Source organism: Muntiacus reevesi, chromosome 13 (genome assembly GCF_963930625.1).
Source record: "Muntiacus reevesi chromosome 13, mMunRee1.1, whole genome shotgun sequence".
NCBI lineage: Eukaryota > Metazoa > Chordata > Mammalia > Artiodactyla > Cervidae > Muntiacus > Muntiacus reevesi.
In genome coordinates this window covers 26474701-26502352 of record NC_089261.1, presented here as the reverse complement: position 1 = coordinate 26502352, position 27652 = coordinate 26474701, and the positions used below count along the sequence as shown (strand labels likewise).

At 49.7% G+C, this 27652-nt stretch overlaps 1 protein-coding gene across 1 annotated transcript in view; it reads left to right on the top strand.

Annotated features, from left to right (window-relative positions):
- The window catches only part of RIMBP2 (RIMS binding protein 2), a 123843-nt gene that overhangs the window by 83203 nt on the left and 12988 nt on the right, over positions 1–27652 (top strand). The window contains exons 10-17 of the mRNA XM_065904110.1: positions 1973–2124; positions 3105–3566; positions 4947–5090; positions 8558–8716; positions 11525–12232; positions 13766–13883; positions 20920–21101; positions 22149–22317. Coding sequence (XP_065760182.1) covers positions 1973–2124; positions 3105–3566; positions 4947–5090; positions 8558–8716; positions 11525–12232; positions 13766–13883; positions 20920–21101; positions 22149–22317 — 2094 coding nt within the window. The remainder of the gene's footprint in view (positions 1–1972; positions 2125–3104; positions 3567–4946; positions 5091–8557; positions 8717–11524; positions 12233–13765; positions 13884–20919; positions 21102–22148; positions 22318–27652) is intronic.

The window sequence follows — 27652 nt, the reverse complement described above, 5'->3', positions numbered from 1 at the left end:
CTACAGGTCCACACCCAGTTCCTGGGTGTCCTAGTTAGCTCGGGCTGATGTAACAAAGTACCATAAACTGAGTGGCTTATCAACAACAGACACTTATTTCTCACAGTCCTGAAGGATGGAAGTCCAAGATCAAGGCCTGGACAGACTCAGTGTCTGGTGAACCCACTTACTGGTTCATAGGCGGTGTCTCCTCTGCATCCTCACCTGGTAGACGGCACCTTGTTAATAAGGGCATGAATCCTGTTCATGGGACCTCCAGCCTTGAGACCTGATCACCTCCCACAGCTGCCTCTGTGAATGCCGTATGAATTTGGCGGGGGGGGGGGGGGGGGCGGGCACACATGTCCAGTCAGTCCATAGCAGACTAGCTCCTTTGCCTGCCCAGAAGGAGGGGAGTTTCAATCGTGGAAATGACAGAGGTGACACGCATGAGGTGTGTGGTTGGACCAAACACCCCCATGTGACAGAAAGCCATGTCTGGGCCCATGGAGGGCTGGGCTGGAGCTGGCAGGTCACAGCCGCTCAGGTCTTCCCCACTCACAGAACCCTGGCCCTCCACTGTTATTGCTGTGCTAGGAGAAGCAGGCGTCCAGCAAGCCCCCAGGCCAGTTTCAGTTTTTGACCTACACCCTTAAGGATAACAAGCCGTCATCAGAGCCGTCATCACATTTGAGTGAACCATCCAGGTTAAATCTTAACTTCTGATCCCAGTTGCTCAGCAGTTCGGAAGCCTTGCATCACAGCGCGTTGAGGGTGGAGTTGTATTATGAACTGCAAGACCAGCCTGGTTTCCAACACATGACAACTGAGCGGCTTCCCTCGAACCTTAATTTCCTCATTTGCAAATGAGGATGCGCTAAACTCACAGGACTGTTGTGCGAATCAAGTGATGTCAGGTGTCCAAAGTGAGTAGCAGAATGAGCAGCAAGTAGAAAAGCTTCAGCAAAGAGCCCTTCCTTGCTTATGTAGAAATCCACAGGGCCATAGCAAGGTCTTGGAAGAGGAGGCTCATAGTCTCCTTCCTGGAAGTTGCACATTTCTTTCAAAATATAATGCTATAGTTATAGGGCCTTTGGGGCTTCTAGCATGGCTCAGTGGTAAAGAATCCACCTGCCAGTGCAGGAGACAAAGGAGACTCAAGTTTGATCCCTGGGTGGGAAAGATCCCCTGGAAAAGAAAATGGCAACCCACTCCAGTATTCTTACCTGGGAAATGCCATGGACAAGGAGCCTGGTGGGCTATAGTCCATGGGGTCACAAAGAGTCAGACATGACTTAGCAACTCAACAACAATGACAACATAGGACTTCTGCACCAGACCCGGAGGCAAGGGAGCTGCCTGAGGGTTGTAGGGCAGACGGGCAGTCCTGCTGTCACCAGGAGCCACTGGGAAGGACCAGTGATGTGACACCTGTATCCTTGTTGCTTGAAGTAGCTGCCCAGGACTTTCAAAGCAAGTGTCTCAGCTGGTCGGCCGGGCGGTGTGTGTGTGTGTGGAGTTGGCATCCTGGTGGCTTCATCAGAACCACCTCTCTCCAGCTTCTGGTTCCATCCTCTCTCTTGAGGTGGCAAGATGGATGTCGTGTGGTCCAGTTTATTGCCCTCAAGTCCGATGGAAAGAGAGAAGGAGGGATGGAGGCAACCGGAGGGAGGAGCGGGCACAGAGAGAGAGGCGTTGGGGGTCTCTTTCCTCTGCAAACGCTGGGACCTGGTGGCCCACTGGCCAAGCCAGAGTCGTAGGTTGGCCTGGGGACCGAGCACCGGGAGTGGGTTCCAGGAGGGCCTGGCGTGCATCTGGGAGCTGCTACATCCTGGCTCTCCTGATCCGCCATCATACTTCGGACTCTCCCCTCATCCCCTGGAGGCTGTAATGAGAGATCTCATTCCCAGGTGCCACTGGCTGGTCAGGCATGATAGCAGCTTGCCTGCCAAGGAGTCATGTCATGAAAGCTTCTCTGCCTCTGTCCCCCCAGGTCCTCCAGCACCCCCACAAGATGTTGCTGTCCAAGCTGGGGCCACCCCAGCCACCGTCCAGGTCTCCTGGAGGCCGCCCGCTCTGACGGCCACTGGGCTATCCAATGGAGCCAATGTTACCGGCTATGGCGTGTATGCAAAAGGGCAGAGGGTGAGTTTTTATCGGGGCGGTGCTCACATCCAGGCCTCCCGGCCACCGCTCACCACTCAGCGAGGGGTGACCCTCCCTCTCTCCTCAATCCCCAAGACCCACTAGCAGTTACTAGGCATCCCCTACACCGCCACCCCAGGCCAAGTTGCAGAACACAGAGAACCTCCATCCTTTTCTGCTTCATCCTCTTTGCAGAATGTTCTCTGCCCCCCTCCCACACTGATTACCTGCCCCAGTCTGATGGTAGTCCCTTTTCTTGTTCTCCCCTGGGTACCAAAAATTCACCTCTCTTGAGTCCCACGACATCAGGGCCCCCTCAGTAGATGATGGGCTTGCGAATTCCACCATATCTATTCTTGGCGAGATGTAGTCTTGTCCAAACGCCTCGGAAACTGCAGAATCCTTAATGCACATGATCGGGCAGCCCCTAATCTCAGCCCCCATCCCTGTCCTGGTACATGAAATAGACAGGGCTGCTTTAGGGGGGCGGGGCCTGAGCAAGCTTCTGTCTGTTCCCCACCCTCCCCACCCGGTTTCCCCATACAGCCAGGAGGTGGTATATTAGATGCTCCCTCTGTGAGAGTGACTGGTATAGGCCGAAGGCCCCCTCTCTGATCCCTGCTCCCCTCACCGGAGGGGTCCACAGACATGCCTCCACCACAGCCGGAAGCCTGTCTGTTGTGGCCTCCCCATGGCATCTTCCTTGAGCCAAGTTTTGGCTGTAATAAGAGCCTAGTGTTCTGATTCCTCTGTGGCCCCCGCATCTGTTTCTAGATTGCTTCTAAACATGGAAGAAAAGCATGTGCTCAGCTGTCCCTCCAAACTGCCAACATCTGGGCGGGAACTGGGGCTCCAGATGGATCTGATTTGCAGGCTGTGCAGCGCGGTCTGAGTTGGATGTCCATGGGAGGCCCGGGAGGCGTCTGGGGGACCTGGGGCGTGGGCAATCCCCAAGTCGAGCCGGCTTTCTCTGTGCGCAGGTCGCTGAGATCATCTCGCCCACAGCGGACTGCACGGCCGTGGAGCTGGTACGCCTGCGCAGCCTGGAAGCCAAGGGCGTGACCGTGCGGACCCTCTCTGCCCAGGGCGAGTCCGTGGACTCTGCTGTCGCTGCCATTCCCCCCGACCTCCTGGTGCCTCCAACCCCCCACCCGAGAACTGCTCCCACACCGAAGCCATTAGCAAGTGCCGGAGCCCTCGAAACCAAAGATGAGCACCCGGGTCCCCATGCCGTGGTGGACGAGGCCTGGGAACACGGCCGGGCACCCGCCCCAGCCCACGGGCACCTGCTGGAGCCGCCCGGCCTGCAGGGCTCGGGCCCCGGGCGGCGGTCGCCCTCGCCCAGCCGCATCCTCCCGCAGCCGCAGGGCACCCCGGTCTCCACCTCGGTCGCCAAGGCCATGGCCCGGGAAGCAGCGCAGAGGGTGGCCGAGAGCAGCAGGGTAAGGCCAGGTGTTTTCCTCACTGGTTCAGCTCCCCGCGGAATGCGGTTCATCCCCGCAGCCCAGCTGCAATGGAATCTCCCATCCGCACCCGGAGTCTGGGGGAGAAGCGCCCCAAACACCCAGCCCCGGAGAATGGCTGCCTTGACTTGGGAAGAAGGATGCCCTGTTTATCTGACTAGTCTTAGGTCTTATCCTGATGGAATCAGGATCCATTTCATAGATATGGACCTAGAAAACCAGAGGAAATAGTTATCTACCAGCCTGGCTTAGCAAAGGGGCTAACAACCCACTATCCGGGAGGTCTCTGTCCAGGGATCTGAGGTGCCTCCTGGGAGTCGGCTTGGGGGCCCATCTTCCTAAACAAGGGTCACCTTCTGGCTCACTCACTTCAGACTTCTAGCTGTGTGTGTGTGTGTGTGTGTGTGTGTGTGTGTGTGTGTATGTGTGTATGTGTGTGTGTGTGTGTACACACACAGACATACATACAGGTGTATGTATATATGCATATACACAGAGAGACACTTATATACACATATGTATACCTACACACGTGTTTCCCTGGTGGCTCAGATAGTGAAGAATCTGCAACGTGGGAGACTCAGACTCAATCCCTGGGTTGGGAAGTGCCCCTGGAGAAGGGAGTAGCAACCCATTCCAGTAATCTTGCCTAGAGAATTCCATGGACAGAGGCTACAGTCCATGGGGTAGCAAAGAGTTTGACACGAGTGAGTGACTAATACAGGTATACATACACACCTATATGTAGAAGTGCAGGCACATACATATATTTGTCTGCCTGTCACTCAAAATTGCCTGGGTCCTGGGGAGGGGGAGTATTTGGATGACAGTGGGACCACGTCCCAGGTGAAATGTGCAATGAGATGGGAAGTTGTAGGAAACACCCGTGAAGGGATGCAGGAGAGCTGAGGTGGAGCTGAGCTAGGCCACGCCCTCTTCCTGGCCCTCTCTTCCTTCAGTTCAGCTCAGTCGCTCAGTTGTGTCCGACTCTTTGCGACCCCATGAATCGCAGCACACCAGGCCTCCCTGTCCATCACCAACTGCCGGGGTTTACTCAAACTCATGTCCATTGAGTCGGTGATGCCATCCAGCCATCTCATCCTCTGTTGTCCCCTTCTCCTGCCCCCAATCCCTCCCAGCATCAGGGTCTTTTCCAATGAGTCAACTCTTTGCATGAGGTGGCCAAAGTATTGGAGTTTCAGCTTCAGCATCAGTCCTTCCAATGAACACCCAGGACCGGTCTCTCTTCCTTGGGTGAATCCATCTACCAGGGTGCCCAGTTCATCTGCTCCAAGCGGGAGGTCAGGGCCCAAAGGTCAGGTGGCCTCTGCCCTGAAGCCTCCCCTCTCCTCTCCCAAGTTAGAGAAAAGGAGCGTCTTCCTGGAGAGGAGCAGTGGACAGTATGCAAACTCGGACGAGGAGGACGGCTACGAGTCCCCGGACGTCAAGAGGAGGGGCGCATCTGTGGATGAGTTCCTGAAAGGCTCAGAGCTGGGCAAACCGGTGAGTTCTGCGCACTCCCCTCCCACCATGGTGGCTCCCTGTGGGAGGGGTTCAGGTCCCTGCATGCCCCGGGTCTGTGAGAAAGATAAAGGGATACAGACCTTTATCTTGTGGGTGACAACAATCACAGTCAATTTGGAGAGTGTAGACTGAACGGTGCCTGTGCATTTGTGACCTCACTGGGGGACAATTTCAAAAGTCTGTATGTGAGCCTTTTGTGCTCCCAACTGCCCTGTCTGAGGATCTGTTCATGGGCTGATTTTGTGCATCAGGTGAGTCTCCAGGTGACCACCTGGTCTCGGTGTAGGCAAAACCTACCATTTGTTTCTTTACTTTTGTTCATCAGGAAGGTGTGTGATGTGCATCAGCTAAGTGCTAAGCATCATGGGAGATTCAGAAATTGAAAGGTCCATATCCCACCCTTGGAGGGATGAAATGTCAGGGCTTCTCCTCCCAGACAAGGCTCGCAAGTGACAAATCCATCCAAGATAGGTTCTGTCTCCAATTTCTGATCATGCATATTCTAATAAAAATGTCCTTGAATGGTGTCAAGCCCCAATCCTGGGCAACAGGGAAGGGTGGGGCCTGAAGAGTCCTCAGATCTTGAGATATCAGAGAGCGAAGTCCTCTCAGTTGTCAGACCCTTCAGTCCCCTTAACACATAGCTCTCCAGCAAGGCAGTGTCTGTACCTGCATGAGAAGAGGGCCTTGGAATCTCATAGACTTGGGGTCACTTTCTGGCTCTGCCACTGCTAGCAGGCAAGTGACTCAGCTTCTCCAATCATCAGGTTCTTTATCTAAAAGATTAAGATCATTCTACGTGTATTCTTGTAAACACAAGAAACAGAATGCCCAACCAATAATGACTAAGATAACAAAGACATTACATTCTCCCCATCATAGGAAGCCTCAAGGAGGAGGCTGCAAAGTTGATTCAGTTATTCAATTGTGTTCCAGCTCTGTGTTCTTTTTTTTTTAATTGAAGGATAATTGCTTTACAGAATTTTGTTGTTTTCTGTCAAACCTCAACATGCTCTGGGTTCTTAATCTTCCATTCTTTTGACCTTTCTCTCATGGTTATGAAGTGAATGCCATAGCTCCAATCATCACATTCATATGACAGCATCCCAAGAAGGATGGAAAGAAGGAAGGAGGGAGGGGGTTTTCTTCTCAGGCACATCCCTCTTAACTGGTAGGAAAACATTTTCCAGAAGCTCCATCAGACTTCTCATCTCACTGAGTAGACCAGGGTCATGTGCCCACCACCAAGAGATTCCTTCGACTGTCCTATCCATGATAAATTTGGCAAACAATAGACACTTACTTCCATCCCATGAGTTTATTACTAACTCATCAGTGGGTTTGGATCAAATGAGACTGTGTTCTCTAGGGGAGTTCCTTCCCGTTTGCTTTGGGAAGCCCTCATCAAACCAACTTGATGTTTGTTTATTCATCTAAAACCAATTCACTTTTATGTCTTCTCCAAGGCACTTGATTGAAAGAAATAGGATTGGAGCAGGTCAAATGATGCTGCACAGACTTCTCCGACTGAGAACATCCAGGCCACCAATCTGAGGGCTCAGCTGGGGTGGGACCCCCTGGTGGGACCCCCCCCCCCTCACTGGGCGCTCACACTGCCTCCCCATGTCTTTATACAGAGGAGCAATTGAAACCATTTTTAAAAGTTTTATTTGTTTCACAAATGAGCAGTTTTTCCTCCTCCTATTTTTTTGGCTGTGCCACATGGCATGTGGGAATCTTAGTTCCCCAACCAGGGTACAAACCCATGTCCCCTGCAATGGAAGTGCAGCATCTTAACCACTCAACTGCCAGGGAAGTCCCTAAGCTGGATGTTTTTAATAAACATGTCACAAGATGCTATTAAATACACTTGTCTTGTCGCCCACCAGGAGAATAAAGAAATCTATCTTCATCAACACTGTTCAGCAGAAGCAGAATAGCTTTGTGTGTGTTTCAAAGTCAAAAGTCAAAGTGTTAGTTGTTGAGTTGGGTCCGACTCTTTGAGACCCCATGGACTGTAGCCCACCAGGCTCCTCTGTCCATGGGATTCTCCAGGCAGCAATACTGGAGTGGGTTGCCATTCCCTCCTCCAGGGGATCTTCCCAGCCCAGGAATCGAATCCCAGTCTCCCACATTTCAAGCAGATTCTTTACTGCCTGAGCCACTGGGGAAGCCCCCTATGAGTGTTTGGGGCTCATAAATTTGAGCTCATGAGGTGTGCTATATGAGCTGCTGGAAACGCTCCGAGCTGCTGAGGGAGGCACTTGCTTTGTGGATGGGAAGGGGCTCCTGAGATGGACCCACCCCTCAACCCAAACCCCATCAGGGCGGCTGGTGGTTCAGTTTACACATTAGTCAGCAAGCTTACTTTTACTTGCTCTTTTTTTTTTTTTAATGGGTAAACAAGTTCTGATTAAAATTTGGTTTTGTCATTAGGATCATCATTTGTGTTGTGGTCATTCAGGGAGAAAATTTGAAAAATGTGGAAAGTGCTTATGTTAAACAAAAGATGCAGAAAAACACACTTGTTTATAGAATATGAGCATAGGATGTACAAAGTAGGAGAGAAGATGAAAATATACCAAAATGTGAAGGAAAATAGAAAAGAGATGAGGAGGGGGAAGGTAAAAATCAACCTTCTCAAGAGTGCCTCTGCAGCTGCTAAGTCGCTTCAGTTGTATCCAACTCTGTGCGACCCCACAGATGGCAGCCCACCAGGCTCCCCCGTCCCTGGGATTCTCCAGACAAGAACACTGGAGTGGGTTGCCATTTCCTTTTCCTACTTGCTCTTCTGTTGACCCTTTCCTCTGTCCCCGGGCTCTTTGCCAAGCAGCCCCAGTGGCAGGTCTTCTTCAGTGTGGGTGGCCAGACTGGCCACAGAGTGGGCACACCCCACGGGGTGTCCCACCCCACCCAGACCAGGCTGTTCACCAATAACCCAGTGTGCACATGCGTGAATTTCAGACTCCATGCTTTTCTTAAAACTCCTAGACACCTTTATTAGTGCATATGCCCCTACTTGCCCACCACTCACCACTGTCTGCTGCACGACCCTAGATGCAACATATGCATGTCTCTGAGCCCTGCTGCCACCTGCGTTTACAACCTCTCACTTGCGTCTTTGTCCAGCCACGAAGTTGGAGAGGCTGCCGGTACCTAGAAAAGTGATGTTTTCCTGTGTGTATTCTGTCCTGCCTGGAGCCCCAGGAGGGGTCTCTGCCTGCCCCCGTCCAGACTTGGAGTGGGAACGCCTGGTCTGGTCCTCTTTCTGCCATCCCGGCTCCCCATGAGCTCGGGGACTGTGATTCCCTCCCCTCCAGAGTGAGCGGTTCTCACCCAGACATACAGACACATCCCTGAGCTCGAGAGTGGGCAGAGCAGCGGGGGGTGTGGGACTCCGTGTGTTGGAGTCGCCCCTCCATCCATGTCCTCTTCTCCTGCCCCAGCCACACTGTTGCCATGGAGACGATTACCACACGGAGAGCAGCCGGGGGTCTGACCTCTCGGACATCATGGAGGAGGATGAGGAGGAGCTGTACTCTGAAATGCAGCTGGAGGACGGGGGCAGGAGGCGGCCGAGCGGCACGTCCCACAATGCCCTCAAGGTCAGTGCGGGGGCGCTGCCCCCCCCACCGCCGTCCCCGCCGTCCCCCATCCCTGTTCCTTTGGGGGGCTGTGCAGCTGGCTCCAGAGGGGCCTTGCCTGGCAGGCACAGTCCCCAGATTTGGATGGGCTTCTCTCGCTATTGAATCTGCGCTCGGGGTCTCCCGTGCCTCCTCTTGGCCAAAAGTCTGGGTGAAGGAGTCTGGGAGAATCCACTGGGCATCCCTGGGTCGCCCAGCTCTGTACTAAGAACCCAATCAGAAAGAATAGAATGGAGAAGCTTCCACCCCCAGCCCCAACCCCCTGGCCGCATGTCTGTCTGCAGAGCAGCAGGTGCTTGGAGGGTGAGTCTGACTGGAGATGGGCAGCTGGGGAGTTGGGAAGAGATTCTTTAGTGAAATTGACCGAGGTGGACCCTGCTGGACGGCTGGAGGTCCAGGGAGAGAGGACCTCAGAGGAGGTCAGAGGAGGGTCAGTCGACCTCCTGGGGTCCACACACAGGCCCCTTCTCAGACACCTCCCACCAGGGATCGTGGGATCCTCTGGCTCTGCCTCTGATGTGGCTTTTGGCGAGGGGTTTGATGAGGGTGACCTTGATGGAGATTGAGCTCGAGGTCTCCATGGACCCCACCCCTGGGGTGCGCCCCCTTCCTTGTCTGAGAAGCTGTGTTGCCGCTGCTGCTGCTGCCTGCTCCAGCTGGGCTTCTGTTCACTCTGCACAAGTGGGTCACCCTGTGCACCAGACCCTCTGCCAGGCTTGGGGGGCGAGGACAGACGTGGCCCCCGAGCTCCAGCAGCTGCAGGCCTAGCGGGGGAGACGAACGGGTTGGGCCTTTGTGGGGGTTTTCAAATGAAAAGGGCCTTGGAGAGGAAAGTCCCGCTGGGGGATACAGTGCCGGAGCCCGGCCTTTCTCTGGGAAGACGGAACCACGCAGTTTGAATGGTGGACAGAAAGCAACATCCAAATCTGGCTGCCAACTCAGTGCTCACTTGCATAGAGCAGACTGACTTATGTTCTCTCAGCAAAGGCGCCCGGCAGGGCCTTGGAGGCACTGTCACCAAAGAACATGCCAGATCCCTATGCAAACCCCGCATGGTTGCAGCCCCCGCTACCCCCACCGGCTGACCCCGTCCCTCCTCCCCTGAGCCACTATCCAGCAGGATTCACAGTGACCTTTCATGGCGGAGGAAGGCCCAAGCTGCCCGTGGTCCAGCCTGACTGCCCCTGCCTCCCCACACTTCTCTACCTGGGCGCTCTGATGAGGCAGGTGTCTGCCCCCGACCCCCCAGTGCCCCCGGCAGCCTCCCCACTTATCCTTATGGAGGAAGCTTCTGGGATGCTCCTTCCTGCCAACTGTTAGCAAAGAAACCAAAGGTCACCTTGTCTTTCCCCAGGAAAAGGGCTAGTTCGTAAAATCACCCACGTCCTTCCCCCACCAGCCCGGCCGCCCTTAGAGCAGCCGCAGGGACAATCGGACCATCAGGCAGCGGGGCTGAGGCTCACTTCACTTCGTCCACAGGGTTCTGACATTTTTTTTAAAAAGTCAGGAGACTTTACAGGCTGATCTGAGCCGCCCCAGCTCCCCTCCCCTTGCGGGAGCCCCACGGAACCCCGTGCATCCCCACCCAGCTCCCGCCCAGCTCCTGCGTCCTCACTGCCCTTCACCCCAGTGTTCCCAAACCTCAGGGTCTCAACAGCAAAGGAACGAAGCGTGCGCCATGCTCCTCATTTGGCTCTCTCGTGGGCTCTAGGCCTGCTATAGACGCTGCACTGGGTAAACCCACCATGTCCCCATGTGCCTGGGATCCTCAAGGCAGTGTGGGGGTGAGGGCAGGGCAGCAAATCCTGATATTCCTCCACAACTCATCTCTAATGCGCATGCATGGAGGCCTATGGGCAGAAAAGTGGGGGTCAGGCTTCCTGGAGTCAGCGAGGTGGCCCAGGAGGTATGCCCAGCGGGCTGGCCCAGCGGGAGCCGGGGATGGGCGTGCCAGCCATTCCTGGAGAGAGAACCACACGCCAGGACAGGGAGCGTGGGGTGTCCACCCTCGGCCTCCGTCTGGGTGGGCCAGCCCTGAGCCCCTGCTGCCCACACTGCTGGGGACGCGGCTCCTCTCTCCCGGCCCTGGGGTCTGGGGTCTGGAGGAGAGACTGATGGCCCCAAGCCTTTGCAGACAGGGGCCAAGCAAATGACTTTAGGTCGCTGAGTGCCAAGGTCCCCCGGGTTCACACCCTTCCACTTGAGCCGGGAGAGGGGCATAGGTGGGTTTCACAGGATGCTGAGTGCTTACAGAGACGAGCAGAGTGGAGCGGCGTGGCCGGTTGGGGCCTCTGTGTTGCGAATGGTCTCCACTCACCGGCATCCCGGGGCAGCTGCCTTGGGGGTTTCTCAGGCTGCAGCCAGCGGCCAGTGAACTCGGACGTCCCCGGCGTCTGGGCACAGCCATGTCACAGACCCTAGCGCCTCGGTCAGCGTGAAGCCTCCTGCCTCCATCCTCCCCACCCCCGCGGCCCAGCGGCCTCTCATTCCTTGGTTTGGCTGCATGGCTAGTCCTGACGGCGTCGGGACGCTCTGCGTGCGCTCGGCCCCCCGGCTGCGGCCCATCCATCTAACCCATTCTGTTTTCATTCCAGAGCCCCCACCCCCTGCCCCCCGCCCCACCACAAGTACAAGCATGCTCTCTGTCCCTCATGGCCTCGGAGACTAATCTCTCTGTATTTTCTTTCCTTCCCTCTGCCCCCCTTCATATGCGATCATACACTGACTCCCGGCACCTGTGCTAACACCCCCCCACACACCCTCCTTAAGGAGTGCTCTAAGAATAGGACCACTGAACGTGCTTTCTCGGAGTTACCCGAGTACCCCCAACAGACCCACCACACTAAGAGACTTTTCAGTATCCCCGAAGTAGCGGAGGAGGACGGAGAACCTTGTGAGTTCCTGCATAAGCAGGCCTTAGGGTCCTCCTCCAGGGTCAGGACCGGGCTGGCCAGAGAGCCCAGGCCCGCCAGGCCCTGCCGGGGGCACGAGGCCCTCCACGGCTCCTGGTACCCCGCGAAACCCAGGGGCCCCCAGGCCGACGACTTCGTATTCGAAGACAGAGGCTGTCGGTTCAGCCGCTCGGCCACCAGGAGCCCGGACAGCGGCCTGGACTGCGGCAGTGAAGAGGAGGAGATGCGATTTAGTTTCCGAAGCCCGGCTGCCCAGTGCAGCCCCGGGCCCGGGCACTGCCCTTGTAGGAGGAGCCTGAGGCCCCTGCTGGCCCGGCGCCGCACGCTGACCCGGCAGAGCAGCATCGAAGAGGATTTTGGGGAGCCAGTGGAGCCCGGCGACGTCGTCAGGAGCGATGAGCCCCACCCGAGCCCAGAGAGGTCCACCCCCGGCAAGTACGGCTGGGATGCGCCCACGGGCCGCGAGGATTTCCGAGATGCCTGGAAGAAAAGCATAAAAATGCCCGACAGTAGGGCCATTGCCCGACAGGCCCAGCCTCCTCCCCGGGTTGCAGACGGCCCTTTGGTGTGTGAAGTAAACCTCCCGCTCACATCCGCTTGCCAAACCAATCCGTTTTCATTCTTTCACCTTCTTTCTTTGTTTTGGTGCCCGTCCCGGGCACTCTCTCTGCTGGCTCTCTCTCGCTTTCCATGCATTTTTGATTTATGAAGCTTCCCAATCTTTTCACCATGCTAATGATTTCTTTACTTTGCTTTAGAATAATGATCCCCTTCCCACCTCCAAATCAGTGATGATTATGGCTGCTTTAATTAAAGGACAACTGAATCTAAATTTTAATTAAGGGTTAGCTGAACTCTGACTCTCCCAAAGTTTGGCAACACGTCCTTTTCAAAATGAACCGGTGGGGATGTATTTATGACAGACTGGTATTACTTACTGAGGGTTTCTTCCTGGTGGTGGTTTTGGTTTTGGGTTGTGGTTGGTTTTCCAGTTCATCTATAACTGGAAAAAAAAAAATGGAGAACAATTATTGAAGAGATCCACTTTTGCATTTGTTTCCAAAGGGTTTTTTGTTTTTTTTTTTTTCACTTTTCTTTCCTGAGAGCAGTTTTGTGAATGAATTTTCCATCATCAGCTCTAGACACATCCCCGGGCCTTGTCTTCCAGGCTTGTGAGTGGTTTTCAAGAGTAGGGATTCCTTCAAGGCTTCATTCATCTCTATATCGTGTCCTCTTTTCAGAACATTTGCTCCCGTCATGCTGAACTTTTCCATGAAAATACAGGTGAGACATCCCAGGACGCCCGGCCTTGGGCTTGAGCCGGTGCAGTTTGCAACATGTCCACTAGAGGGCGCCGACCCCACAGTTTACCGACTAACCCGCAAACTGCAGCCCACTTGCTGTTCAAACTCATTTCTGAAGCTCCCAGCCCTGATTCATTCCGTGTCCCTGAAAAGTTCCTCAATGAAGTCACCAGTGAGCTGGAGGTTTTGCTCTGATTCTCGCATAGGATGCGAACCTTTAGTACGCATCAGAGGCAAAACTTATCCTTAAAGGAGCATAGTTCGGGTTAGCCCAGAAATGTGATTGGTTTGGAAGTCTTTGCATTAGCGTCAAGAGGGCGCCAGGAGTCTCAGAGCTGATCATGCACAGAAACTTCTGTCTTTGAGCTTTCGGTAACCTCGCACACAGCTTTGCCCCAGCGGGACATGTGGGAAATGCAGTGTTTTTCCCACCTTTGTGGTCACTGGAGGAGGGCTGACTGTAGAAAAGAGGTACCAAAGGCGTGACGAGGCTTATCTAAGCCACTCTCACTATGGCTCAAAATGTTTGGCTTCAGCGGCAGTACCAGCAACAAAAAGATGCCTCCCGAGGGGTTCTCTCGCCCCGCCCGGAAAAGCAACTGTGCTGTAGAAGACGGGGTTCCTGGGGTGAGCACTCTTTTTCTCTTCCAGGTTATTCAGCTAACCTTTCAGTTAAAAGCTAAGTTTAGTTGCCTTTAGAGCTTCTGCTTCTAAGTAGACTTGATTTGGCTGAGTTAATTCTTTTCTTCCCACGGCTGGCAAGACTGATGACCGTGTCATTGTTTTGTCTTTAGATTTTAGGAAACCCGGTGACCGCAGGACGGGCTGATCGGGCGGATCACGTGGGCCGGAGGTTTTCCCACGGCAGTGCTGGTTCCCACAGGTCCAGGCCAATGATGGTCCATTCTGCGGGTTAGTGAGTCGGATGGAGGTCTCCGTCTTTCTTTTAACCACAGAGCACATGGCTCAATCCAAACATTTTTTTTTTTAAAAACTACTAGGAATAGCATTTTCAACTAAATACAGAAGACTCTTGGTTATTTATGGCAAAAGAAGGCAGAAACAGAACCAAATAAATGAAACCTAAATTTAAGTATTCTTAAAATATATTGACTTTGGACGTCAATCTTCTCCCTACCAATTTTTATTTTTATTTTTTTGAACTGCAGAGGCTGCCATCCAAGCATGGAAGAGATGATAATGGGCCATCTCCCCACCTAAGTTCATGCTCTCCTGAAATGCTCATGGTCAGAGCAGCAGAGACAGGGATGGGTGGCTGAACTCCAAATACCTAAATGAGCCCCCAGCCAGTGGAGAGTTATCTGTATGCATGAAACACTTGGGCAACTGGGGTTGAAAGTTATGAAAAACAGCAGGAGGCCTGAATGTGTGCCCTGAACTGTGTGTTGACCCTGTCTGTCCATCTGGCCACCTCCTTGTGTATGAGTCATCCTCCGGCATCCAGTTCCATTCTCTTAATTACTTTTTGGAATTCAGCCAGCCATGTTGAAAGCTGTCATTGTAGTCATTCTCATCAGTCCACTAAGAGGGGGAGCGTGGCCGAAGGTCAGATGGGAACCTTTCTATTACTGGAATGAACCCCGGCATAACAGTTCCAAAAAGTATTATGTGCAAGATAATGGAATCTGGTAATCAGCACAAATAAACTAGCTTTTTGTGAAAACACACACACACACAGGCGAAATAAAGCAAGAGACCCATTCATGGATCAAAAGTAGATGAGAGAGAAACACTGATCTGGTGGGACAAGGCTCAAGGAAAGCAACCCTGGGACAGTCCAGACACCTGGAAACACAGCCCCAATCACGTTTAAATAGCTAAGGTTTAAAAGACAACTGGGCTTTGTTCACATCGGCCAAAAATAATGAAAAACTTTATGAACCAATACAGATCCCCTGAAGTTTTCTCCTCCTTCTAGATGTTTCTTTCCCATAGAACCCAAACAATAGGGTAAAAAAGTTTCTTTTTCCATCTTTACAATTTTTAGAATGTTTTTATTTTTATCAGTGAAAAATTGCATAGAATGTTAAAGGACCTTTAAAACAACAGACTGTTTTCAGTTAGGCTGAAAAGTAATAAAATAAGCTGAAAAATAAAATCAGTTGGAAAACACTGGCTTCACATATTACAGACCCACTGGCAAAATTCTGTATATACTGTGCGGTGTGTAGTCGCTCAGGCGTGTCCGACTCTTTGCGACCCCATGGACTGTAGCCCACCAGGCTCCTCTGTCCATGGGGATTCTCCAGGCAAGAATACCCGAGTGGGTTGCCACGCCCTCCTCCAGGGGATCTTCCCAACCCAGGGACTGAACCCAGGTCTCCCACACTGCAGTCCGATTCTTTACTATCTGAGGCACTAGGGAAGCCCTTGTGTATACTAAGCCTACATTATTTTTGAGTGTTGTAAACTAGCGCCACATCACTCAGATCTTTATTTAATTTGTGTATAATTGCCCCTGTAACAATTACTGAGGTTAAGTAGGATCTCCTGGCTTGTAAATGACTTGTAAATAAGAGTCTTGAGGAACGAGGTGAGGACCAGTTCAAGACCGTCCTTCCTGTTGAATTTGGTTCCTAAGTGCTCATTCAATTGTGACTTTGATGACTGAATGCTCATTACGTGAACTGCCACTGTTTTCTGTGGTTGAAGTTTAATGTCGTGGCACTGAGAAGGGGTGTCCTCTGGAGGAAGCCTCATGGGTCTCCCACTCTGGTCTCCTAGGACAGAGAAGAAAAGTCTACAGGGCTGAAAATTAGGGTGCTACAGGTTGCCAGCTGGGCAAGGAAGTAAAGGAAAAACGTAAGTGGACCCACAGTCTCCCCGTCAGAGTCGTGGACAATCCTTCAGGTGGATCTGTCTTAAGGGAAAGAATGCAGAAGGCTGCACATGTCTTAGTTTTAGTGAAAGACACTAGTTAAGTTAGTAGAGGGCTTCCCAGGTAGCTCAGCTGGTAAAGAATCTGCCTGCAATGTAGGAGGCCCTGGTTTGATTCCTGGGTTGGAAAGATCTCCTGGAGAAGAGACAGGCTACCCACTCCAGTATTCTTGGGCTTTCCAGGTGGCTCAGATGGTAAAGAATGTGCCTGCAATGCAGGAGACCTGGGTTCCATCCCTGGGTTAGGAAGATTCCCTGAAGAAGGGAACAGCCACCCACTCCAGTTTTCTGGCCTGGAGAATTCCATGGACTGTATAGTCCATGGGGTCTCAAAGAGTTGGACACGACTGAGTGACTTTCACTTCAAGTTAGTAGAAAGAGAGTAATGCTGTGGTAACACCTTCACGAAGAAAAAAAAAATCCTGAATAATAGAACCCAAAAAAGTGTTAAAATAAATCCATGATAGAATTTCTTTTATTGTACCTGTTCTCTTAGCATGGAGCAAGTCAAGAAAAACTATAAAGCATAATTAGTATCAATCACTTTATGTATTCATATACATATATTCACAGACCAAAGAACCTATTATATTTTCAAAAGACAAAAGTGACTCAAAGAAGAGGAGAATCATGCCCAAAACTCTAGGAAGTGAATGGTCAGTGACATGTGAATAGGCTATTTTCCTCCAGTCTCTGTTTATTTAGTTATATTTTTCTTGTGCCAGTATCAGTAATTAATACTTTAGAAATCTGCCAACTCCAAAAATATCCTTTTCTTTTATGGAGAAACTCATCTATAGATGTATACTTCCTACATATATTTTTTAATAAGCAATGCCTTCACAGCTAAAATATATTATACTTTTAAATATACTCTGGATTTCCTTAATTAAGAAAATAATGCCCCTCCTGATTTGAAAAGATAAAAGTTATGTAGTTCCATATCTAGTAAATTCTAAGTCATATAATCAGCATAACAAAGGCCTCATAACCTTAATCAATGACCCCAAATGAGGATTTCATTGGGTTTGGTTTCTTCCTATGTAATTTTTGGTCTTTGCATTTATCTAGTTATTCACCTGGCAGATGAAAAGGCCCAAGGGTGTACCCATCTGAAAAAGAAATAGCGCATCCTAGAGCATTCTGCTCTTACTAGTTGACTGTGAAAATCGCCATTTCCTCCCATTTTCTGGGTTATTTTGGCCACTGAGCTTACAAAGCAAGGAAATGCAGCACATTTTCTCTATATCCAGATGGGAAAAGTTAAAATGACTTAACTAAACAAAACTTGACTCTCTAGAAAGGAGACTCGTCTCCCTGGGTTTCCCTATAAGGAGAAGAGGAGCAGCTGGAAAGTGTGTTTCATAGGTGACCCACTTTTTCCCTGTAGAAATTACAATGGAGAGGAGCAGTGGAGGCGGGTAGCCTCGGTCAGGTAGTGAGGGAAGTAGTTCAATTATAGAAGACAGTGCTTATTCTGGCAGCACAGGTGGATTCGGGAGCCAACAGGGGCAAGTCAGGATCTTCAGCTTTGCATGTGGTATGCAGACCCTTCCTGCTTCCTGACAAAGACCCCCTCCTACCCCAGGTCAGGATATTCCACATCAGGGCAGAGGGAGGAGCGCCCACTCCCAGGTCAGACCAGCAGCTGGAGGTGAGTTCTTCCTTGAGTCTAGCCTGCCACCGAGAAAAGGAAGGGCCTCCCAGTCACCCACTCCAAACACTGTGAAGCCAGATTTGTGTGGACACATTCCATGGAGGCCACTGTTCTCTTCCCGTGAGGTCTGATTCCATAAAGTGTCTAATGCACCTTCTCTGGAGGAAACAGTGACATCATACCCACACTTCCACTCATATACACCAACTCCAAATGCTCCAACCACTTCCGCCCCATCCCAGCTCCTCCCCGCAAACCAGAGAGAGATCCTGTAACGGTGTGGGTGACTGCCTGCTGTCCTCACTGAGCATGGTGCTAGCCTGAGATCCTCTTGCTGGTCTCCATGCCTAATGCCTCCCACTTGGGCTTGGTGTGATTTGGGGCTTAAAGACACAGAGGCACAGTTTTCCGCATATCACAGTGCCTGAACTTGAGCCAGCTCCTGAGAGCACGCAAACTGTAGGAGTAACCCAAAGGTCTCCCAGAGTGATACTGACCTACCCAACACTCCCCTTGTGAACTTGCCTGTACATTCCAACTCCACAATCATCACGTCAACTTAGTCAAGGAAGCCCTGGGAGCCCTCTGGGTGGGTGCAGCCAAAGTTGTAGCCACAATGCTCCTTCACTGACATTTCCCTCAGCGGAAATGGCACCCACTGGGTCACACTGCTGTTGTATTAAGCTCCTTCTGCAAAACTCCCAAGGTTATCCAGCTGAATTGAAAACAGGCATCCTTATGCTGCTAATGGTTTTCTCTACCATCAGCCACGGGCATGAAAAAACCACTGCATCACTACACATACAGAGATATTCACAGGTCACGAGATGGTGTACCATGGTCCTCATGGTGTTTAATTTAGAGAGCATTTAATAACTAGGGGGACAAAGTATGAGATCTTCTCATTGACTATGTGTGCGTGTGTGCTAAGTCACTTCAGTCATGTCCAACTCTGTGTGATGCTATGGACTGCAGCCTGCCAGGCTCCTCTGTCCATGGGATTCTCCAGGCAAGAATACTGGAGTGGGTTGCTGTGTTCTCCCCCAGGGTATCTCCCCGGTCCAGGGGTCCAACCTGTGTCTCTTAACGTCTACCTGCTTTGGCAGGTGGGTTCTTCACCACTAGCACCACCTGGAAATCCCTCTCATTGACTATAAACAAAATCAAAACTAGTGTGAAGAAAGTAAGGCCGGGCTGTTCAGTTTTGTTCCCTTTGAGCTTCCCTGATAGCTCAGTCGGTAAAGAATCCACCTGCAATGCAGGAGACTCTGGTTGATTCCTGGGTTGGGGAGATCCGCTGGAGAAAGGATAGGCTACCCACTTCAGGAGTTGGGAGTTGGTGATGGACAGGGAGGCCTGGTGTGCTGCAGTCCGTGGGGTCGCAAAGAGTCAGACACGACTGAGCGACTGAACTCAACTCACTCCAGTATTCATGGGCTTCCCTGGTGTCTCAGCTGGTAAAGAATCTGCACTGACTATGAACAAAATCAAAACTGGTGTGAAGAAGTTAGTAAGGCCATGCTGTTCAGTTTTGTTCCCTAGCAGAAGCAAAGTTACTGAATGTTTAGATTATCTTGGTATCCTAAAAGGATCCTGAATTCAAATAATGTTAACAGTTCACTGCATTTTAAAGACCAACCATTCCTGCAGTTAAAGTGCTTTATTATTTTTCAACTGCATGTTTCTGCTGGTGAAAGAAGCCAAGACTCTGTCTCCCCACACCCTCCGTGTTACCCACACAGCTTTGACATCCTCTTGTCCCACCTCCTGTGCTCCTTTTGCTGGTGACACAAATTTTGACCGGCCGTTTGTCCCACCCCTACCCTCCTTTCTGATGATTGGAGTTTTTCTCATTTGCTTCCCCACTGATGTTCTGAGTCCTTCTCATGTAGTCAAAACAGTATAATTCACTAGGAGATGTTTGTTCTGTCTATATGCATATTATTAAATGTATACATACATAGTGAGATATATGCATATCTATAATGATATTTAATAATGTTGTTGATGTTCAGTTGCTCAGTAATGCTGGTCTCTTTGTTACCCCATGACTGCAGCATGCCAGGCATCCCTGTCCTTCACTGTCTCCTGGAGTTTGCTCAAATTCATGTCCATTGAGATGGTGATGCTATCCAACCATCTCATCCCCTGCTGCCCCCTTCTCCTTTTGCCTTCAATCTTTCCCAGCATCAGAGTCTTTCCCAATGAGTCAGTTCTTTTGCATTAGGTGGCCAAAGAGCTTTAGCATCAGTCCTTCCAGTGAATATTGAGGGTTGATATCCTTTAGTATTGACTGGTTTGCTGTCCAAGGGACTCTCAAGAGTCTTCTCCAGCACCACAATCCGAAAGCACCAATTCTTTGGTGCTCAGCCTTGTAATACATATGCATATATACTAGGATTTTAAAAAAAAATAGTCTTTAGACACTCAGTGGTAGGCAGACTTGAAACTCAATTCTTCCAGGAAGTCATTGATTTACTGTAATGCATTCATTGCCACTTACCTATTTGGAGCCAAGTGAGCAGCTGAGTCACCTGTATCAAACTTTGACTAATAGGCAAATACATCTTTTAACATCCTTCTGCTCTGGCCTATCTGTTAATGGAAACCTAGAGGGTCTCTGGGTCTCTGTGCTTGACTCCTAAACAGGTCCTTCCTAATCCCGGGACTTGGCCACCCGTCACCCGCCCCCCCAGCCGGTGCTCAGACCAGTCCTGCCAGGAGGTCATTGAAACAGTCCTTTATCTCTCGCTGTCTTCACAAGTAGCACACCTACACTCACCCTGCTGCCTGCATTTCATACTAGTTATCAGCTTTCCAAACCCATCTCTGTCGAGGTGATCCATTTCTGCCTGCATGCTGAGCTACACATTTTTTTAAGAATTCATTTTTATGACTTCATGGATTGTGTTGGTTTTGGCTGTGTTGGGTCTTTGCTGCTGCATGGGCTTTTCTCTCTTGCGGCCAGTGGGGGCTGCTCTCTAGCTGTCATACACAAGCTGCTCGTTGTGGTGGCTTCTCTCCTTGCAGAGCACAGGTTCTAGGCTGCAGGCTTCAATAGTTGCAACATGTGGGCTCAGTGGTTGCGGCTCCTGGGCTCCAGAACACAGGCTGAATAGCTGTGTTAATGGGCTTAGTTGCTCTGAAGCACACATTGGATCTTCCCACATCAGGGATTGAACCCGCATCTCCTGCATTGGCAGGTGGATTCTTTACCACTGAACCAACTAGGGAAGCTCAGCTACACATTAAAAAAAAAAAAAAAACTTAAAGTGCCTCCCTCTTCGTTTTCCAAAACCACACTTTATGTAACAGCTCACATTTCTGGGTAAAGCAGGGAGGATGGCTGGCGGGAATCACTTAGACCCTGTGCTTTATCCCATGCACTCCCAGATGAGTACGGGCGGGACCGGCTTTCTCCGGACTTCTACGAAGAGTCAGAGACAGACCCTGGGGCAGAAGAGCTCCCAGCCCGCATCTTTGTGGCCCTTTTTGACTACGACCCCCTTACCATGTCCCCGAACCCAGACGCTGCAGAAGAGGAGCTTCCCTTTAAAGAAGGGCAGATCATCAAGGTGGGGGCATGGCCCGGGGGATACAGGTGGTGGGGGAGGATGGGGAAGGGGTGATCACCAGACCCAAGTGCCTTAGCACAGGGGTCCCCAACCCTCAGGCCATGGACCAGTATGGGTCTGTGGCCTATTAGGAACCGGATTGCACAGCAGGAGGTGAGTGGCAGGTGAGTAAGCAAAGCTTCATCTATATTTATAGCTACTCCCCATCACTCACATTACCACCTGAGTTCTGTCTCCTGTCAGACCAGGGGCAGCATTAGATTCTCATAGAAGTACAAACCCTACAGTGCTTGAATCAGAGGGGAAGCCACTGCCACCCCCAATCTACGGAAAAATTGTCTTCCACAAAACCAGTTCCTGATGCCACAAAACTTGGGGACAGCTGCCTTAATACCTCAAAACGACAGGCTACTTTCTCTTGTATTTGACATTCAGCCTCCTATCAGGAGTGGAGGAGGAGCCTGAGTCTGGAGTCAGAAGGAAGACATGGGGTGCTCCCTAGGAGAGGGGAAAGGGCCTTGAACCCTAAGTTTGCAAATTTCTGAAAGGGCAATGACAATAACCTTTGAAAGAGGTCCTAATGTTTACTAAGTAAAACAGAGGCTCTAAAGGATGCTCTTCTCCACAGAATAGTATGCACAGAATCCCTCTGTGAGTCGAGGTTTTTCACTTCTAGAATGCCAGACAGTGGCGCTGTCTTCTTATGGAGGAATCATTTGTTACACTACACTTGCACGTGGGGTTTGGGGGGGAGGGCCTTAACTTGTGTGCATTCACACACATGCACTCAGCTAGCAAAGCCCTGGCCTCGCCTGGCAGCCCCTTGCTCAGTGGGAGCTCCAGAGGCTGTCCAAACCCTGGAGGAGAATCAGGTTCTTAGACATGCAGATTTTTAGGGTGAGGGCCATGTATACACACTTATGCCCACAAGCAGCGATATTCCGTGTTCTTCAAGCTGTGTCTGACTAGCTGTGACCTAGCATGAACAGAGCTGATCTATTTCTGAACCAGCCACCCCAATGCCTTGGCTTCTTCCCACGACTCCAGGTGTACGGTGATAAAGACGCTGATGGATTCTACCGCGGGGAAACCTGTGCCCGGCTTGGCCTTATTCCCTGTAACATGGTCTCTGAAATCCAGGCAGATGATGAGGAGATGATGGACCAGCTTCTCAGACAAGGCTTCCTCCCTCTGAACACACCTGTGGAGAAAATAGGTAAGAGGCCGTCCCCTGCTCACCTGTGAACCTGCGGGCCGGAGGGCACCTGCCTTCTCGAGGGTTTTTTAGCACAAAATACCAGCCCAGGGCGTCCCTGGCGGCTCAACGGTGGAGAGTCCACCTGCCAATTCAGGGGACACGGGTTCCATCCCTCCACCGGAAGATCCCACATGCCTTAGAGCAACTGAGCTCGTGTACCACAGCCATTGAGCCTGTGCTCTGGAGTCCGGGAGCCACAGCTACTGAAGCCCATGCACCCTAGAGCCCGTGCTCCACAACAAGAGAAGCCACCGCAACGAGGATCCTGAGTACTGCAACTAGAGCGTAGCCCCGGATCACTGCGACTAGAGAAAACCCGAGTGCAACAACAAAGACCAAGCACAGCCATAAATTTAAAAAAAAAAATTTTTTTTAAACTATGGGAAAAAAAAAACCCCACCAACTCAGGGCAGGAGGCAGCGCTGAGCAGAGGAATGAATGCTTTGTGTTTTTTTTTCCTAAAGATATTTCATATAGTTCCCTGTGCTACACAGTAAATCCTTGTCACATAACCATTTTATTTTTTGGCTACACCAGGCATGTGGGATCTTAGTTCCCAGACCAGGGACTGAATCTGGACCCCGTGCATTGGAAGCGCAGAGTCCTAAACACTGGACCACCAGGGAAGTCCCCCAAATCTGAGTGTCAACCAACAGATTTTCTTGAGCAAAACCCACTCTGTAAACCAAGGTTTTAACAGTCCTGAGATGCAGACATATAGGCATCTAAATATTTATGAAAACACAGATGATCTTCTCATGAAAGATGAAGTATGGCCTTGCTTACTAAAAGTCTATCACATTTAGAAGGTAAACAACATTTTTGGGTTGTTTTGGATGGAATGTTTGTGTCCCCCTAAAATTCATTTGTTGAAACTTTAATCTGCAATGTGATGGTTTATTAGGAGGTGGGGCCTTTGGGAGTGATCTGGTCATGAGGGTGGAGCCCTTCTGGATGGGGTTAGTGCCCTTATAAAAGAGACCCCAGAGAGCCCCTTCCCCTTTCCATCACGTGAGGACACAAGAAGGAAGTCATCTGTGGACCAGGAAGGAAGGAAACAGGTCTTCACCAGACACCAAAGTCAGCCAGCACCTTGATCTTGGACTTCCCCCACGCCAGGACTATAAGAAATGAATGTTTGTTGTCTCAGCCCCCAGTCCATGGCACTTTGTCATCTCAGCATGAATGAACTGATACTGCTAATATACTTGGGGTTTTTTTTGTTTTAATATTTATTTATTTGGCTGCTCCGTGTCTTAATTGTAGCATGCGGGATCTGTAGTTGCAGCCTGTGAGATCTACGTTGCAGGCCCCATGCTTTGGAGCGCAGTCTCAGCCCCTGGGCCACCAGAACACTGGTACTACTTTGCACATTGACTACCTATGATAAATTTCAAAGGATGATTGGGTAGTGGTATGCTTTCCATTCTTCAGGTGAATTCTGCTTATCCAAAGACATAAAAGATTTTTACCCTTTAATTTGAATACTAATTTTTTTTTGTTTATCTAGAACCACGGAGCAACCAGCAAAACTGTTTTCAGCAACATTACATTTATGGTCTTTAATTTTTCCATGTGCAAGGAAAATCTACTCGTTCAAAAGGCCTCTCCTTTTTCTAAATAACTGTAGACAGAAAGACTCATGGCATTCACATTTAAAGTTTTAATACTTCAAAACATTACATTTGCTTCTTTTTTATTGTTTAACCTTTTTCTAAATTTATTTTTATTGACTTATAGTTGATTTACAATGTTGTGCCAATCTCTTCTGTATAGCAAAGTGAATCCATTATACACATATATACATTCTTTTTAATATTCTCTTCCATTATGGTTTATTACAGGGTATTGACTGTAGTTCCCTGTGCTATAGAGTAGGACCTTGTTATTTATCTGTCCTATATGTAATAGTTTGTTGTGCATTGTGTGCGTGCCCAGTCATGTCTGACTCGTTTGCGACCCCATGGACTGTAGCCTGCCAGGCTCTCCTCTGTCCATGGGACTTTCCAGCCAAGAATACTGGAGTTGGTTGCCATTTCTTCCTCCAAGGCATCTTCTCAACCCAGGGATCAAACCTGTGTCTCCTGGATTGGCAGGTGGATCCTTTACCACGAGCCCCCAGTGCAGCCCACATGTAATAGTTTGCATCTGCCAATCCCAAACTCCCAGTCCACCCCACTACCTCCCCTAGATTCACTTCTAAATCACACTCCAGACAAAGTTCAGTGGTTCAAGTAATATGCATGATTTTAAGGACAAACACAAAAATCAAATATCTCAACCTTTTTGGTATTAATGAGTTCATTGTTTCAAGTCAAGATCCATGTCTAATAGCCGAGGTTTCATATGAATAAACTGCCCAGATTAAATCCCCGAGACCACAGCTCTCTAAGCCCTCACGCCATCCATTCCCTTGCATCGCTGCCCCCTTTCCTGAAGTCGACAGTGCCTCTTCAAAGAGGGAGTGGGCTCATGCACCACAGACCCAGAGAGTCTAGGCGCAATCTGCTAAACAAAAGAAACTTGATTTACATGATCACTTGGATTAAATGTCTTTTTACTCAGTGGTCCCCAGACTAGTTTAGGGAACCAAGCTGAGATACCTGCTTGCCCTTTTATGTGGAGGCAACATTTCTCATGGTAAAAGCCTGGACGCTTCCATCCTGAGACTGGGAGTAAGGCTGCAATGCCCACGCTCCTCTCTCCTTTCCAGCTGCATGCTAGGGTGTGCAGTACAAGGAGAGCCAGGGAGCCATGGTATACAGAATGGAAAGACCACATGGAAACCTACTTTGAAAATCTCGGAGAATCTATAAATACAGTTCTTAGAATACAAGTCGGACTAGTAAGGCCAATGGATATAAAGCCAATTGCATTTCCATAGGTTAGCAAAGAAAAACTTGAGATTTAAATTGAAAAAGTAATACTGTGTACAATAACACAATGAAGATGTGAAATACGGTTAAGTCTAACAAAATACATGTAGTATCTGCATGTTGAAAATGATAAAACATTGATGAAAGAAATCAAAGAATCCCTAAGTAAATAGAGATGGAGTGTTCATAGACTTAATATTGCTAAGACATTAAGATGTCAGATATCTCCAAACCGACCTATACATTCATCAAAATAGCAGTCAAGGTCTGTGCAAAACACTAGATAGAATCAATAAGCTAAATCATTCATGCACATGAAAAGTCAGAGAAACTAAAAATCACTGAAACAGTCTTTAAAAGAAAAATGTGCAAGACTCATGTAACTTGATTTTAAGACTCACTATAAAGCAAACTGATCAAGACCATGTGGTATTGGAGAAAGGACAGGCACATAGAGGAACAGGATAGAACGGACCCCCCCAAACTGACCAACATATCCACGATCAACTGATTTTTGACAGAGGTAAAAACGTAATTCAGTTGGGAAAAGGTAGTCTTTTCAATAAAAGGTGCTGGAATTACTGGACATCCACAGGCCGGAAATAAATCTCAAGCCATATTCTTACTATAGTGAAAAACTTAACTCAAGATGGACACTGTCTTTAATATAAAAATGAAGACTATAAAACTTATAGAAAACAAAGGAGAAAAACTTTGTAATGACCAGGCAACAATTGTTTTTGATGTGATATATTTTTAAAATTGTGTTAGATATCATCAAAAGTAAATATTTCTAATTGGGACTTCCCCAGTGATCCAGTGGTTAAGAATCTGCCTGCCAATGCAGGGGACGTGGATTTGATCTCTGGTCCAGGAACTAAGATCCCACGTGTCACAGGGCACCTAAGCCTGTGCACCTAAACTACTGAGCCCATGCACCCTGGAGCCCATGCTCCAAAACAAAAAAAGCCACCACAATGAGAAGCCCTCGCACTGCAAAAAGAGTAGCCCCCACTTGCCTCAACTAGAGAAAGCCTGCATGCACCATCAAAGTCCCAGCACAACCAAAAATAAATTTTAAAAAATCACTAATAACCGGAAAAAACTCAAATGTTTTCTGGCTGGTAAATGGATCAAATAACTATAGTGCATCAATACAATGGGATACTACTCACCAAGAGTAAAACAAATTATTGATTCATGCAGTAACATGACTGAATCTCAGATGCACTGTCCAAAGGAAAGAAGTCAGTCCCCAAAAGCTACACCCGTGAGATGCCATTTAAACAGTATTCTAAAACAGGCAGAACTATTGGGACAGAAAACCGATCAGTGGTTAGCTAGGTTGGAGGTGACAAATGGGCATGAAGGAATTTGGGGGACAGTGACAGAAGTGTTCAATGTCTTGATGGTTGTGGTGGTTATGTGACCAGAGAGTTTATCAAAACTTACTAAAGTGAATGAACACTAGACTGAATCATATTGTATGTAAATTACACCTCAATACAGTACACATGTAGCCTTAATGCCACTGACATAGGGTTCCCCTGTGAAATTAGCAGTTTAGCAACACTGTAATTGACCTCTGGTTACCACTGTAATTTAATCCAGGAAACATACATGCAGGTCCCGCAAAGGTGTGCTTGCTTATTTCAAATAAAAGCAGTGATTCTTGACCAGGAGCTGAGGGTTGAATTTTGCACACGCACACAAGGAGCCCTGTGCCTGCTGCAGACCCCTGAAAAGCTGCTTAACTCACTTTAGGTGCTTTCAAAACACTTGTCTTTAGGAGTTTTCATTTCTGTGCATTGAATTCCAAAAATCAGTCTTAGGCAAAAGGTGGCTGGGTTTGGGAGAAAGGCCTCAATGCCAACTTTCTCCAGGAGAAACGTCATTTAGGAACCCAACAACGGAGGTTTGCCAGGGAGTTCGACGATTTGGGCCAGATCCCGTGGTTCTCCATTGGCCCTTCTTATAAATGGCTGTTTTCGGATTTTTTGCAAATGCTCCGTGTGGGTTTTCCTCTTTCCTCCCCTCTTATGCTGCTACAGAGCCCAGGGCTCCGTCCAGGGCAGATCACAGCCGGGCAGCAGGAGGGGACCTCCCCCAGAGCCTTCTCCACAAGTGGCATCCTTTCAGGGACAGATGTTAAAAATACAGCGAGGGCATTAGAGGAAGCGGAGGGAGAGGAACCTCTGAGGTGGGCAGAGAGGGTACCCCCTTCTGGTCACTCTTGCTTCTACTGATGACAGACTGGTGTCTGTCGAGACAGACACCTCTGGTCTGAGCGAGAATAATCTGAGTGAGAATAATCTTCATAGCAGCTCCATGGGCAGCATTTTTGACCTAGTGTTCATGGGGTTCCTCTGAGCTGGGTCACAACCTGCAAGTGGCCTGCGTGGCCCCCCCATGTCACA